Here is a 16,951-nt window from a genome sequence, read left to right as displayed (position 1 = left end):
AACTGAACTATTGGTTTATGTTAGAGACATACTCATACAAACATATTCATAAATCACCACAATCTAACAATGTCATTTAAACCTCTGGGGGTTAAAATGGAAGCTGAAGCTGTTACAGACCAATCAAATGCTGAAATACGAAAGAAGTGACTGTGAAATGTATATTACATGGTATATGCTACTTTTAAATTGAGTTTACTGCAGTGTCAGGATGTATATTTCACCCCCAGGCGTTCAGCTGTGTCCTTCCTGAATCAATCCACCTCTTAAAACAATCATTATGACGCCACATCTATAAAAAACATCAATATTATAGAGAAACCCAGTATAACAAAGCGCTGCATCACAGACAGGAATCTCATACAGTAGGAATGAATGCCATTACTAAAGCAAGAAACCCAAAGAACACAATTCATCAAGTCTCTGTAGCCACAGCTGCACCGCCCACATACACCATCTTCAGCAGAAGCATCGATATTTACCTCGTAAACTGACCCTGCGTTCTAGTGCATTTCCTGGGGATTTGAAATGAAGGCAAATTGTGTGTTTTGGTGCACATTTTTCAGGAATCCAAAAGGGTCCATGAAAAAACTTAACACTTGTTTTGAACTGTTTTGGCCGACCTTTCCTCACGATGTCCAGGTTTTCTTATAACGACAGCCTTGTAAATGTGTATCTGCGGCCAAGTCAACTTCTTTTCATCTGTCATCCATTGTGAAATGAAAAAATTCCGCTATCAAATCCACGCGAATATATTTGAGCTTGTGCAGTGTGCTACAGATGTGGTTTGCGAGGCTCCGACCAGTGCGCTCTCTGACCATCCAATCAAAGGACGTGAAAATGCTAATTGTATTGGACGCTTGCTAGATGGCCAATTCGCAATCTGATTGGTTAAAGCAACAGCTTAATTCTCATCTATTTTATGCCACAAGCAGTACACATTTATGGCGACGTGATAAAATCCGATTGGTTAGAAAGTCAAGCCGAAACTTACACATAGATGTGCTGCTTTTTGCAGAGAAACGCAATGAAATGAAGAGAATAGACCATTGGGAATAACTGAATACGTATTCATTTCTGATCCAGCAAAGTCTTACATAAGCATTTTAAAGTTCTGCAAATCCAGATGAAGCGAATTAAATAATGGTTTTACTTCAATTTCAAGTCAACTCAGGTCAGGACTCTTCTCTTAGGAGGCAAAGGGTGAAAATCTGCATCCACAGTGCATAATAACAGCGTGAGTCATCGTTTAAAAGCTTTGGAAAAGGTTCTTTGTTTGCCCCACAGCCAAAACCATAAGTGTGACTAGCAGAAGTGGACTTCCTTCACCTACCCCATGTTCATAAAGAAGTTCATCCAAAGCCATGGGAGTGGTGACTAGGGCTGCCAAGAACATGAGAATTCGAATGTGTTTTTGAGAAGAAACCATAGCCGGGGATGCTGTTCCTATAATCTGACCTGGCATTGAGCTTGTGAGGAGGTTACAGGAGGTTACAGGAGAAGCTTTGTGGGAAAAAAAAATCAACTTTAGCTCAGCAGGTTTATAAGCATTTTTCCAGCGCAAATTCTTCACCAAGGAATCAAGATATGCAGTGAAGACCTTACAAGCCTCTGAGAGAAAATTAGTTCACCAATATGTTCAATCCTTAATGAACAAGCCCGAGGCACATGCACATGCATTACCATGTTGAAATAAGTAGAGGAAAACGGAAAAATGTGTATGCAAAACATCCAAATTGCCACTGCAACAGTGTGTATAAATCACCATAAATCATACGTATTAAGAAAATATTACTTTTGTAAGTTCATGCATTATAAAACACCAGATATACTATGATATAAAGCTTTAAATCTTAAGATTTCTCAATTATTGGTGTTCAATTCACCTCAGCAATATCTATTCTACAGTCTTTCATCAAATTTTTATCCTCACATATTTATAATGGACCAATCCACCTCTTAATTCCATCATTATGATGCCGCAACTATAGAAACCATCAATATCACAAAGAAATTCCCTATAACAGAGCGTTGCATAACAAAGAGTTAGAATAAATAACATTACTAAAGCCAGTGGCGGGCGGTCAGGGCCAGCAGAGAAGTCTTATCAGTCTTATTGCCTATCAGAAGCATACATTTACAACCTAAATTCTAATATTTGTTTTATGAAATTTTATAATTTACTCCCAACAGTTTATTCTCTTTATTTCATAGCATTTGTCTTGGCTGCACTGCTTCCAGTACGTGTATGTGGATGTTAGATTATTTATCCAATCAGATTTCAGCCTCTATGTGCTGCCATGTTAATCTAATCTGCCCAGGGCCTTCAGAGTCAGTACTGCTGGCTCTTTGACCATAGAGAATATTAGTAACGGGTCTGTTTCTTTAACCAATCAGATTTCATATTGGCCTCACAAGGCAGCTAGCTGGCCCAGAAATAGCGTCAGCATTTTTCCGTGTGTAGCACACATTAATACATCTGAGTTAGACTTTTTTATGCCTACGGAGGAAGAGAAATTGATTTGGTCTCAGACACACTTAAAAATCCATTTAGAAGAAAAGCTAGACATGGTGAGGAGGTCGGCCAACCCTGAAACTAGCTAGTGTGTCTCAGTCTGGGAAAGGGTTTGTTCACCACTTCCAGACCAGTGAATATGAGCGGTACCATTGGATTACAGCCTCTGAGGAGCACTGCACATTATGAGTCTCTGGGGAGTAGGTTGGATTTATTTACATTTTTAATGTTTTTGTCATGTTATTAGACAAATATTGATTCTGAACTGCTCCAGATGATGTTGGTGGCACAGTGTTAGGAGTCTTAACTGGGTTTCTTGCTTTAGTAAAATGGTATTCACCCTTCATATGTGAAATGGCTCTCTTTTTGTAATGCCACGTGTTGATATTTTGCGTTTTTGTATAGTTTTGATGGTTTCTATAATCACCATGTGATAGTTGGGGTATTGAGAGGTGGATTAAGTCGGGTATGTTCCCACTGAAGGCCTAAGTACCAAATGCACGGCCCGCCACTGACTAAAGCAAGAAACCCAATGAACACAATTCAACAAGTCTTGTACAAAAAAACAAGTCTGTACATTTATTTTAGAAATAAGAAAACTAAAATAAATGTACATGAGTATTCAGAGCATTGGCAACAACACTTGAAATGAGCTCAAGTACCTCCCAAATCTCTTAATCATTGCTGAGATGTTTCTACACAGTTTATTGACTGGCCTCCATACTTAGGACTGGACAAAATCTTACAGTGTCTACCAAGCAAGAAACCTCAAGAACTCTTGCAGTTAAAAAAAACACCAGCAAAGCTACATCTTTTTCATCAAGTGTCCTTCAAATGTCTTTTTTTTTTTTTTTTACATTAGTGACCTGAGGGGGCTTGGCGAAGAAGTGTCAGAGCTCTCAAAGCGCATCTGCAGCAAACCGCCCAAACTTAAATATATTTCTATGGATTTAATAGCTGGGGTTTTTTTTCCAGTTCAAAATGACTGACAGTGGAGAAGAAAGTGATGTGGTCACAACTAACAGAGCAGTACATAGACATTTTCAAGACAGACAGCTCATCGTGAGGAAAGGTCGACTCAAACAGTTCGAAACAGTTACTAAGCTTTTTCATGAATCGTTTATACTTTTGTGTATCCTCGGAATTTGCATAAGGTTATAAGGTTAATGTGAAAAAAAAAAAAAAAAAAAAAACGGTTGTAGTATCAGGCTGCAACATAATGACATTGAAAAAAAGTGCAGGAGGTCTGAGTACTTTCTGAATGCACTGTACCTTTTTGAATTGTCTTCTGGATCACATGTGTATAGACTCTTTCTGTGGTTCTGAATTTGCATTTTGCAACCTGTTTCACACCCAGACTGGTGTTATTTACCCTGGTAGTCAGACTTGTGTCATTAAACCTCTTGTGTATGAATCCTCCCTTTGTCTGAGTCATCAGGGCCACAGAAGCCTCAGGGCTGTTTTTCTAGATGTTGGAGCAAACATTTGGTGACACACTGAATGCACAATATCCCTGGAATGAAGCAATGACATTGCATATCCCTGTTATTAAAAGGCAAGCGGAGCTTATTCACACACACATGTAACAATGAAGTCTGTTTGAGCCTGTTTAAGTCTCCCAAATGTCGTAAATGTTGAAGTAATGAAGATCAAGCAGTGAAAAACAGATATTTCAGCCCAAAATACTTCGCCTCTACCAGGAGGTTAACTATATTCCATCGATTTATATCAGGCCTTCTTTTTTTTAACAATTGCACGGGACAGGCACACATATACAGTAAATCTTTTTCTTCTTCTTCTTTCGGATTCTCCCATTAGGGGTCGCCACAGCGGATCATCCGTCTCCATACCCCCTGTCCTCTACATCAGCCTCTTTTACACCAACTATCTGCATGTCTTCCCTCACCACATCCATTAACCTCCTCATTGGTCTTCCTCTTTTCCTCCTTTTTGGTGGCTCCATCCTCAGCATTCTTCTACCAATATAATTCATGTCCCTCCTCTGCACATGTCCAAACCATCTCAATCTCGCCTCCCTCACCTTGTCTCCAAAACGTCCTACATGCGCTGTCCCTCTAATAAACTCATTTCTAATCCTGTCCATCGTCGTCACTCCCAACGAAAACCTCAACATCTTCAGTTCTGCTACCTCCAGCTCCACCTTCAGCCTTTTACTCAACGCCACTGTCTCTAAACCGTACAACATTGCAGGACACATATAGATACATATACATATTTATAAATGTAAAAGGAATATATTTATTAATTCCCTATTTTTATTCTTTATAGTTATACTTTATACTTTTTATACTTATACTATCATTTTTATTTATTTAATATATTTGTATATGGATTTCACTGCATGTCGTACTCTGTATGAATGTGTATGTGACAAATACAATTTGAATTGATTTGAATTGACCGTATGTCCTTTTGTTTTTTATTCATTTATTTATGAACGATAGATTTTTTTTATGCCATATTGTTATTTATAATCCGATAAATATCACTTTGCTGTGAATTGGTAATTGTGTTCTGATCCTATTTTGAAGGCTCGTGGTTGCCTGTTTCGATTCTTAAAGTAATTCACATAAATTTGACTGAATATAGAATCATTATGAATAATTAATGTGAGTATGTCTTTGTCCAAACTATCATTCTAGCACTGCTGGGCCCTTGAGCAAGGCCCTCAACCCTCAACCGCTTGTGTAAAATTCACCTGAACAAAGACATACGCGCTACAATTATTTATAATCAATATGAATAATGAGTATGTCTTTGTTCAAAGACAGTGATGACATCGTAGCTCAGTGGATAAAGTGTTGATCAGAAGGTAATAAGTTCAAAACCCAACACCACCAATACGCCACTGTTGGGCACCTTGCGCAAGGCCCTTGGCCCTCATCTGCGTGGGTCCAATTTACAGAAATTTCACTGAATTTATAATCATAATGGCAAATAAACCTTTGTCTAAAGATAGTGGGGATGTGGCAACTCAGTGCTGAAGGTGCTACATCAGGAGGTCAAATCTCAGCACCACCAATATAATGGGCCCTTGCACATGGCCCCTCACCTGCTCAATTAGTTTTGGATAAAGGCGTCTGTTGAGCGCCGTAACACGCTGTAAGGCTCTGCTAGATATTAGCAAGAATTAGTTAGATATTCTGGTGAAAATGAAAACTTTTTTTGTTAACGTTGGCTTACTAATTTATAGGAAGACGTACAGATGCACCGAAATGGGGCTACTTTCACTTTAAGGTTGCCATGGTTACCGGTAGTACGTCATAGAGGCCAATTGACGTCAATGGCAGTAGTGGATTGGTTTCCGGTGGAGCAGTGAACGCGTTGAGGAGAAGCGAGTAATATCACGCGAAACTCGCAGGTAACACGAGTTTATTTACTTGTAAAGTGTTTGGTCGAGGGTTAGGAATTCGAAATATCATTTTTGGGGTTTTTAAGATCAGCACAATAATATAACGAGATGTAACGAGCCTCCGGGAGTGTCTGCGGAATGGCTAAGTGCTAATCAGCTAGGCTGTACGGTATGCCCGAGGCTTTGTCCCAAATCGATGCTCACTTGTTACTGGAGTGCTCGAATGCCCTGATGCAGAATTGGAATTTCTAACGGCTTTCACACCCGCCGAGTGCACTAGTGTCCGGTCTGGACTGGATCGAAGATTCGGTCCGTGGTGTTTGTTTAGGGCGCAAAGAAATAAATAAGAATAAAGATGGCGGCGCGTCTGTAGGTCTCATGCAGTAATAAATCATAATGTAAATATTCTGATCTGTACAAGAACAGAATATTAATATAATCTCATATAATATGGACAAAGATTCTCCCTATTATGAAATGATAATGAATTCCTAAAATAAAAAAGTCTATACAGATATTGATGTCTATGTAATATTGCATAATTATATCTGCATTATGTTATTGTATTGTATAATATAATATAAATATATAGCACATTGTCACCTTCATGTAAAGAAAAATCACACTACTTTCAGTAATAAAACATGACAGTTCTGCCATTCATCTCACGTTCTGTAATGCAGCGGTATCATAACGATTTCTTGCCTTAATACCTGCTTTATTCGTCTATATTTCTTGCACAAAGTTAAGAATTTACAGTTACCCTTCCAGAGATTTGTTGAATGCGATTTTTTTGAATAAAATATTCAATAATATTCAATGTAAAATAGTACCGAACTTTATTTGAAGAAAAAAAAACAAACAATACGACTCCAAATAAACATAAACGGTTCCATCCAAACAGAATAAAAAAAAAAAAACATCATACTTTATCAACAGCACGTGGTGTCAGTGATTCGCCTCTAGAGGCTCTCTCGTACTATATAACGCAGCCCGGAAAAACTATCACTAGGTATTTTTGCCTATAGTTCCAGCGATAAACTATCAGTGTGATTAATCGCCAAAACCCAAAAATCGGTCATCCTCTATGTCTTACTACGTTAACCCAATTCCAGCCATTTCAGTGATCCTAGTACTTTTCTTGGTTTGTTGCAAATCTGACGTAATTGTTTATAAATATTTGAAGCATCGCATCGTTTAGGGTTTAAAAAAAATAAATGAAGGAAACATTATTAATTATGATTATGAATTAAGATAATTGTAAGTCGCTCTGCGTAAATGCTGTAAACGTATTATTGTAAATTATTTAGGGGAAAGCGTGGAATTAAATATAAAAAAAAAAAAAAATAGCATTTCAAAATCAGGAAATAAAAATAAAATAGAAGCCAGTCAAATCTTTTGTTAATCACAAAAAAAATTTTTTTTAAACCAATACCTAAAAAAATTTAAAAGAAATAAAAATACTAGATACCAGTCGCGTAAAACCACTAGTACTTGAATACAAATGCAGTGTTCGAAGTTATATAAGAAAATAAGAAATATTTAGATTTTTCTTTACCAAATCATGCTAAATAAAATAAAAGAAATTAAATATTCGCTGCACATTGTCAATTTATGCGCCTTGCTCAAGGGTCCGGCAGCAGCAGGAGCTCGTGGTGCTGGGATTTGATTTCGTGTCATTTGCCTGCAAAATGTCATTAATAATTTCTGCTAATAACCCGTAATTCATGTGAATATTTCCATTGTACATTTCTGCCAATAAAATCATGTCAAACTGTTCAATTAAACACAATAAACCTTTTGAATTGTGGGCAGTTTGATTGGTGACTTGTTGCCAATAATTTGGATTCTCAGTACCGTACACTGCTGGAGCAAGGTACAAAGTTTGGAGCAAACCCCCCCCCCAGATGGCACCCGATATTGATTTTCTAATACTGCTTTTAAAAACACAAAAGTATTTGAGACACCTGACTTTTCCATCTATATCTGGTTCTCCTGCAAACTGTTATCACACAGTTGTACACACAATTGTATAGGATGTCATTAGGATGTGTCACTTAGACACCCAAACTTGTTCCAGCATGACGGTGGAGTAGAAGATCTGCTATAGAGTGGAAACTCTATTGAACAACTTTAGGAGGAATTGTTCATGTTGATGGACACCAGGCCTCTTCACCTTACCTACATCTTTATCTGACTTTACTAACATCCTTGTGGCTAAATCTAGTTGAACATCTTCCCAGAAGAGTAAAGGTTATTATAACATGTTGTTATTATTATTATGTTCCCATGCAGCTCTGTAAGCCATCTTAATTTTACACCATGTCCAATAAGGCAGATGGAGCCAGCAAAATGTGATCAATAGATACAACCATCTGGATGTTATAAGGAAAAAATGTACTGGCAGCACACTGCGTTAGAAAGTAGAACACGGTCTGGCAACCAGGCAATACCGAATTCTGTCCGTTACAGATGTTTGGTTCAACAGGGACGAGGTTTAAATATATTTTATGAGCTTTCATCAGTATTATCTCACAGAGATTGTTCAGCAAAAATGTTCCCGCTGGGTTTTTCCAGTCCTAACTGCCCTGCTTTTTTTTTTTGCCCCTAGATTTTTGCCCCTGAATACAGAGACGGGTCAGAATGGCTTCAAGCAGCGACGAGGAGAGGAGTCTGCGTGAGTGCGAGCTCTATGTGCAGAAGCACAACATCCAGCAGCTGCTGAAAGACTGCATAGTGCAGCTGTGCACAGTGCGGCCTGAGAGGCCCATGACTTTCCTCCGAGAGCACTTCGAGAGACTTGAAAAGGTCTGAATGTTTGTTTGTTTTTTTTCCATTTTATTTACACATGTAAACATAATCTACACATATATAATATAATATATAACCTATACAAATCTACATACTCCTGTATAATATATAACCTATACAAATCTACATACTCCTGTATAATATATAACCTATACAAATCTACATACTCCTGTATAATATATAACCTATACAAATCTACATACTCCTGTATAATATATAACCTATACAAATCTACATACTCCTGTATAATATATAACCTATACAAATCTACATACTCCTGTATAATATATAACCTATACAAATCTACATACTCCTGTATAATATATAACCTATACAAATCTACATACTCCTGTATAATATATAACCTATACAAATCTACATACTCCTGTATAATATATAACCTATACAAATCTACATACTCCTGTATAATATATAACCTATACAAATCTACATACTCCTGTATAATATATAACCTATACAAATCTACATACTCCTGTATAATATATAACCTATACAAATCTACATACTCCTGTATAATATATAACCTATACAAATCTACATACTCCTGTATAATATATAACCTATACAAATCTACATACTCCTGTATAACATATAACCTATACAAATCTACATACTCCTGTATAACATATAACCTATACAAATCTACATACTCCTGTATAATATATAACCTATACAAATCTACATACTCCTATATAACATATAACCTATACAAATCTACATACTCCTAAATAATATATAGCATAAACAAATCTACATACTCCTATATAACATATAACCTATACAAATCTACATACTCCTATATAATATATAGCATAAACAAATCTACATACTCCTATATAACATATAACCTATACAAATCTACATACTCCTATATAATATATAGCATAAACAAATCTACATACTCCTATATAATATATAACCTATACAAATCTACATACTCCTATATAATATATAACCTATACAAATCTACATACTCCTATATAATATACAACCTATACATGTCTCAAGGGGTCCTTGACCTGAAAAACATTGAAGACCCCTGATATATAAGCTATATACAGTGGGTACGGAAAGTATTCAGACCCCCTTAAATTTTTCACTCTTTGTTATATTGCAGCCATTTGCTAAAATCATTTAAGTTAATTCTTCTTCCTCATGAATGTACACACAGCTCCCCATACTGACAGAAAAACACAGAATTGTTGACATTGTTGCAGATTTATTAAAAAAGAAAAACTGAAATATCACATGGTCCTAAGTATTCAGACCCTTTGCTGTGACACTCATATATTTAACTCAGGTGCTTTCCATTTCTTCTGATCATCCTTGAGATGGTTCTACACCTTCATTTGAGTCCAGCTGTGTTTAAATATACTGATTGGACTTGATTAGGAAAGCCACACACCTGTCTATATAAGACCCTCCAGATCACAATGCATGTCAGAGCAAATGAGAATCATGAGGTCAAAGAAACTGCCTGAAGAGCTCAGAGACAGAATTGTGGCAAGGCACAGATCTGGCCAAGGTTACAAAAAAATTTCTGCTGCACTTAAGATTCCTAAGAGCACAGTGGCCTCCATAATCCTTAAATGGAAGACGTTTGGGACGACCAGAACCCTTCCTAAAGCTGGCCGTCCGGCCAAACTGAGCTATCGGGGGAGAAGAGCCTTGGTGAGAGAGGTAAAGAAGAACCCAAAGATCACTGTGGCTGAGCTCCAGAGATGCAGTCAGGAGATGGGAGAAAGTTGTAGAAAGTCAACCATCACTGCAGCCCTCCACCAGTCGGGGCTTTATGGCAGAGTGGCCCGACGAAAGCCTCTCCTCAGTGTAAGACACATGAAAGCCCGCATGGAGTTTGCTAAAAAACACCTGAAGGACTCCAAGATGGTGAGAAATAAGATTCTCTGGTCTGATGAGACCAAAATAGAACTTTTTGGCCTTAATTCTAAGCGGTATGTGTGGAGAAAACCAGGCACTGCTCATCACCTGTCCAATACAGTCCCAACAGTAAAGCATGGTGGTGGCAGCATCATGCTGTGGGGGTGTTTTTCAGCTGCAGGGACAGGACGACTGGTTGCAATCGAGGGAAAGATGAATGCGGCCAAGTACAGGGATATCCTGGACAAAAACCTTCTCCAGAGTGTTTTGGACCTCAGACTGGGCCGAAGGTTTACCTTCCAACAAGACAATGACCATAAGCACACAGCTAAAATAACGAAGGAGTGGCTTCACAACAACTCCGTGACTGTTCTTGAATGGCCCAGCCAGAGCCCTGACTTAAACCCAATTGAGCATCTCTGGAGAGACCTAAAAATGGCTGTCCACCAACGTTTACCATCCAACCTGACAGAACTGGAGAGGACCTGCAAGGAGGAATGGCAGAGGATCCCCAAATCCAGGTGTGAAAGACTTGTTGCATCTTTCCCAAAAAGACTCCTGGCTGTATTAGATCAAAAGGGGGCTTCTACTAAATACTGAGCAAAGGGTCTGAATACTTAGGACCATGTGATATTTCAGTTTTTCTTTTTGAATAAATCTGCAACAATGTCAACAATTCTGTGTTTTTCTGTCAGTATGGGGAGCTATGTGTACATTCATGAGGAAGAAGAATGAACCTAAATGATTTTAGCAAATGGCTGCAATATAACAAAGAGTGAAAAATGTAAGGGGGTCTGAATACTTTCCGTACCCACAGTAAGTGTACATATCTATGTAATACATACCCTCAAATAAATGTTTATACACCTATATTTTTTATATATATATATATATATATATATATATATATATATATATATATATATATATATATATATAAATCTACATATATATATATATAAATCTACATTTACACCTATATAATATAAACACACAGGCAGTGACCGACTGGAACCAACATACAAAGTCTTAAAATTGACTAGACTGTGTGGCGTTTGATTCTACAAGCTTTTGATTTTATATAAATGTTGCTTGATGATTAGCTTTTTTTTTATACAAATATCATGCATTACAAGCTCTCGTGTGCAAACAACTTCATTGTAAACAGTATTTCATTTAATGAAAATACAACACAATAAAAATACAACACGATGAGGTTAAATATGGTTATCTATTATTTATAAAATCTTTGGATGGATCAGAACAATAAAAACGCAAACAAAAAATCTGCATTTTTATATTATTGCCCATGATGCCAGTTCGATCACAGTCAACATTTAACCATCAAACTGTCCCGTTTCCATGGACACCTGAACATTACCAATGATTTATTGATTCATTTTTTTATTATTTACAAAGCAAATAGAACAGAATAGTCACACGTTGCTCCTAGCCAGTTGTGTGCTTTCTTTCCAGCCTTTGTTTTCGATATGCTGCATTCAGGGTCAGTTGCGATTCATAACCATTTCATTTTAAATCATGAAACACGTTAAGTGGATAAAAAAAACAGCTGATTTAACAAAATCATGTATAAAAAGCTGTGTTGGTGTTGGAGTAGGTGTTGGTGTTGGAGTAGGTGTTGGAGTAGGTGTTGGTGTTGGAGTAGGTGTTGGTGTTGGTGTTGGAGTAGGTGTTGGTGTTGGTGTTGGAGTAGGTGTTGGTGTTGGAGTAGGTGTTGGTGTTGGAGTAGGTGTTGGAGTTGGAGTAGGTGTTGGAGTTAGAGTAGGTGTTGGAGTAGGTGTTGGTGTTGGAGTAAGTGTTGGTGTTGGAGTAAGTGTTGGTGTTGGAGTAAGTGTTGGTGTTGGAGTAAGTGTTGGTGTTGGAGTAAGTGTTGGTGTTGGAGTAAGTGTTGGTGTTGGAGTAGGTGTTGGTGTTGGAGTAGGTGTTGGAGTAGGTGTTGGAGTAGGTGTTGGTGTTGGAGTAGGTGTTGGTGTTAGAGTAAGTGTTGGAGTAGGTGTTGGAGTAGGTGTTGGAGTAGGTGTTAGAGTAGGTGTTGGTGTTGGAGTAGGTGTTAGAGTAGGTGTTGGAGTAGGTGTTAGAGTAGGTGTTGGTGTTAGAGTAGGTGTTGGTGTTAGAGTAGGTGTTGGTGTTAGAGTAGGTGTTGGTGTTAGAGTAGGTGTTGGTGTTAGAGTAGGTGTTGGTGTTAGAGTAGGTGTTGGTGTTAGAGTAGGTGTTGGTGTTAGAGTAGGTGTTGGAGTAGGTGTTAGAGTAGGTGTTGGTGTTGGAGTAGGTGTTAGAGTAGGTGTTGGTGTTAGAGTAGGTGTTGGTGTTAGAGTAGGTGTTGGTGTTAGAGTAGGTGTTGGTGTTGGAGTAAGTGTTGGTGTTGGAGAAAGTGTTGGTGTTGCAGTAGGTGTTGGTGTTGGTGTTGGAGTAGGTGTTGGTGTTGGAGTAGGTGTTGTTGTTGGAGAAAGTGTTGGTGTTGGAGTAGGTGTTGGTGTTGGAGTAGGTGTTGGAGTAGGTGTTTGTTTTATAGTAGGTGTTGGTGTTGGAGTAGGTGTTGGTGTTGGAGTAGGTATTAGAGTAGGTGTTGGTGTTAGAGTAGGTGTTGGTGTTAGAGTAGGTGTTGGTGTTAGAGTAGGTGTTGGTGTTGGAGTAGGTGTTGGTGTTGGAGTAGGTGTTGGTGTTGGAGTAGGTGTTGGTGTTGGAGTAGGTGTTGGTGTTGGAGTAGGTGTTGGAGTAGGTGTTGGTGTTGGAGTAGGTGTTGGTGTTGGTGTTGGAGTAGGTGTTGGTGTTGGAGTAGGTGTTAGAGTAGGTGTTGGTGTTAGAGTAGGTGTTGGTGTTAGAGTAGGTGTTGGTGTTAGAGTAGGTGTTGGTGTTAGAGTAGGTGTTGGTGTTAGAGTAGGTGTTGGTGTTAGAGTAGGTGTTGGTGTTAGAGTAGGTGTTGGTGTTGGAGTAGGTGTTGGAGTAGGTGTTGGAGTAGGTGTTGGAGTAGTTGTTGGAGTAAGTTTTGGTGTTGGAGTAGGTGTTGGAGTAAGTGTTGGTGTTGGAGTAGGTGTTGGAGTAAGTGTTGGTGTTGGAGTAAGTGTTGGTGTTGGAGTAGGTGTTAGTGTTAGAGTAGGTGTTGGTGTTGGAGTAGGTGTTGGTGTTAGAGTAGGTGTTGGTGTTAGAGTAGGTGTTGGAGTAAGTGTTGGAGTAGGTGTTGGTGTTGGAGTAGGTGTTGGTGTTGGAGTAGGTGTTGGTGTTGGAGTAGGTGTTGGTGTTGGAGTAGGTGTTGGAGTTAGAGTAGGTGTTGGAGTAGGTGTTGGTGTTGGAGTAAGTGTTGGTGTTGGAGTAGGTGTTGGTGTTGGAGTAGGTGTTGGTGTTGGAGTAGGTGTTGGTGTTGGAGTAGGTGTTGGTGTTGGAGTAAGTGTTGGTGTTGGAGTAAGTGTTGGTGTTGGAGTAAGTGTTGGTGTTGGAGTAAGTGTTGGTGTTGGAGTAAGTGTTGGTGTTGGAGTAAGTGTTGGTGTTGGAGTAGTTGTTGGAGTAGTTGTTGGAGTAGTTGTTGGAGTAGGTGTTGGTGTTGGAGTAGGTGTTGGTGTTGGAGTAGGTGTTGGTGTTGGAGTAGTTGTTGGTGTTGGAGTAGTTGTTGGAGTAGGTGTTGGAGTAAGTGTTGGTGTTGGAGTAAGTGTTGGTGTTGGAGTAAGTGTTGGTGTTAGAGTAGGTGTTGGTGTTAGAGTAGGTGTTGGTGTTAGAGTAGGTGTTGGTGTTAGAGTAAGTGTTGGTGTTGGAGTAGGTGTTGGAGTAGGTGTTGGAGTAGGTGTTGGAGTAGGTGTTGGAGTAGGTGTTGGTGTTGGAGTAGGTGTTGGTGTTGGAGTTGGTGTTGGTGTTGGAGTAGGTGTTGGTGTTGGAGTTGGTGTTGGTGTTGGAGTAGGTGTTGGTGTTAGAGTAAGTGTTGGAGTAGGTGTTGGAGTAGGTGTTAGAGTAGGTGTTGGTGTTAGAGTAGGTGTTGGTGTTGGTGTTGGAGTAGGTGTTGGAGTAGGTGTTGGTGTTAGTGTTAGAGTAGGTGTTGGTGTTAGAGTTGGTGTTGGAGAAAGTGTTGTTGTTGGAGAAAGTGTTGTTGTTGGAGTAGGTTTCGGTGTTAGAGTAGGTGTTGGTGTTTGAGTAGGTGTTGGTGTTGGAGTAGGTGTTGGAGTAGGTGTTGGTGTTAGTGTTGGTGTTGGAGTAGGTGTTGGAGTAGGTGTTGGTGTTAGTGTTGGTGTTAGTGTTAGAGTAGGTGTTGGTGTTAGTGTTAGAGTAGGTGTTGGTGTTAGTGTTAGAGTAGGTGTTGGTGTTGGAGTAGGTGTTGGAGTTGGAGTAGGTGTTGGTGTTGGTGTTGGAGTAAGTGTTGGTGTTGGAGTAAGTGTTGGTGTTGGAGTAGGTGTTGGTGTTGGAGTAGGTGTTGGAGTTAGAGTAGGTGTTGGAGTAAGTGTTGGTGTTGGAGTAAGTGTTGGTGTTGGAGTAGTTGTTGGAGTAGTTGTTGGAGTAGTTGTTGGAGTAGTTGTTGGAGTAGTTGTTGGTGTTGGAGTAAGTGTTGGTGTTGGAGTAAGTGTTGGTGTTGGAGTAGGTGTTGGTGTTGGAGTAGGTGTTGGAGTAAGTGTTGGTGTTGGAGTAAGTGTTGGTGTTGGAGTAAGTGTTGGTGTTGGAGTAGGTGTTGGTGTTAGAGTAGGTGTTGGTGTTGGTGTTAGAGTAGGTGTTGGTGTTGGTGTTAGAGAAGGTGTTGGAGTAGGTGTTGGTGTTGGAGAAGGTGTTGGAGTAGGTGTTGGTGTTGGTGTTAGAGTAGGTGTTGGAGTTAGCCAGCATAAAAAATACTATAATAATAATTATAAAAAAGCTGTCTACATTAGAGATAATTTGAATGTTAAACCAATGATTTAGTATGGCCAGTGTTCTAGATTTTACTAATCAGTTTGTTTGATATACATGAGTTTATGTTGCTATAAACTCATGTAAAAGGTGAAGAACAGGAACTTTGCAGTTGAGCACACGCACTGCCATGTTCATCTGACATCACTTTTTAATCAGGGAAGTTCAGGTTCAAGTGAGCTTTATTTTTTTTTCTCTGTTTTTGGAGATGAAATGTTGGGCCCCATAGGATTATGGTGCTACAAACAAACCAAGGCTCATAGACCAAAAAGAAAAATAAATAAATAAATAATATATACACATTGTGTTATGTCTATTCTATTCTATGTAACTTATTTAAGCATATTATTAAACATATTAAAGGAAGTATTTAGACAAATGTAAATTTATAAAATACAATCGATGTTTAGTTTAGTCCATTTAACTACAAAGGGAGGGAGCAGTGTGTTTCCGCACGAACCATAATTACTGACACACCACCCACTAAACTCTGGAGTAACTAAAACATCAGGAAAACACCGTAATTTATATTTTTGTATTTGCATTTTGATGATATATGGCCAAATAAATGCACTAAATGGGTTTAGTTTTCACAGATATTCTTGTATGCGATTTTAGCAATAAAAACGTAAATTTTTTTAAAAAGGGAGCAAATTATTTGTTCATCTTATGAGACCGGTCTTATGTTCTCTTGTATATTTAGTATTGCTCTAAAATAAGGAAAAAGTACTTCTTATCCGATACCTCAATTAATTGATGGTGTGATCAGTAGAATAGTCGAAATAATCGATAGCTGCAGCCCTATATATGTAATAAATACATATACTTTACCTGAATACTTTACATTTAACACTTATTACTCACTTATTACTTTTACTCATAGTTGAGAAATTGATGGGTTGAGATTGCGAGTTGAGCGGGTATTCTCTGTGCTGGGGAATTACAGTCTTACTCATTACTCCTGCTAGTTTTAGGAACAGAATGAACGTCATTAGCTTAATTAATTCTTTTTAATTTCTGTCCCTGGCAACTAATGTGCCATAAAAAAAAAAAAATGTAACACAATAATAAATACTGGTTCGACAGGCTGCTGACATTTGCTGGCCGAACCTTACCGTATCTAGCTGAGTCATCTTGTAAATGGTAGTAAAATAAATTTAAATGACTTTTGTGTTTAATGGTGTATGGTATTCCATCGTATTCCGGCCTGGACACTCATTCGCAGTACATTTATGGCTTTTGTTGGACATCCTTATACAGGGCAACTTAGAAGTTGAAGAAGTTGAGGCCTTGCTCTAGGGCTGAGAAACAGCAGTTTTTGTGGTGCTGGGATTTGAGTTTGAGTCACAGCCTTTCGATCAGAAGTCCAACAGCATAACCACTAACCGCTACTACTTCCCTTATGATTCTAATGTCACCAGCTATTTCGAACCTCCTGCAGCCTCCGAAACAGCTGCTAAACATCCGATTGT

The 16,951-nt window shown here is 38.6% G+C and overlaps 1 protein-coding gene and 1 long non-coding RNA gene across 3 annotated transcripts in view; both read left to right on the top strand.

Moving 5' to 3' along the window:
- prkar1ab (protein kinase, cAMP-dependent, regulatory, type I, alpha (tissue specific extinguisher 1) b) overlaps positions 1 to 16,951 on the top strand; it is a 216,246-nt gene that overhangs the window by 191,894 nt on the left and 7,401 nt on the right. Inside the window, exons 2-3 of one of the 2 annotated variants that reach the window (XM_083557160.1) lie at positions 5,654 to 7,842; positions 7,985 to 8,696. In XM_083557160.1, the coding sequence (XP_083413286.1) occupies positions 8,532 to 8,696 (165 nt within the window). In that variant the 5' untranslated portion in view covers positions 5,654 to 7,842; positions 7,985 to 8,531. Of the gene's footprint in view, positions 1 to 5,653; positions 7,843 to 7,984; positions 8,697 to 16,951 lie in introns of those variants that run through there. The other variant, XM_083557159.1, reaches the window with a different exon arrangement.
- Positions 11,560 to 15,036, top strand: LOC310734804. Its single transcript, XR_014536146.1, has 3 exons — positions 11,560 to 12,222; positions 14,473 to 14,492; positions 15,010 to 15,036. It is a non-coding gene; the product is annotated as an uncharacterized lncRNA (long non-coding RNA).

The sequence above is a fragment of the Silurus aristotelis genome (genome assembly GCF_946808225.1).
Source record: "Silurus aristotelis genome assembly, chromosome: 12".
NCBI lineage: Eukaryota > Metazoa > Chordata > Actinopteri > Siluriformes > Siluridae > Silurus > Silurus aristotelis.
The sequence above is the reverse complement of the archived record's forward strand: the minus strand, read 5'-3'. Positions and strand labels throughout refer to the sequence as shown.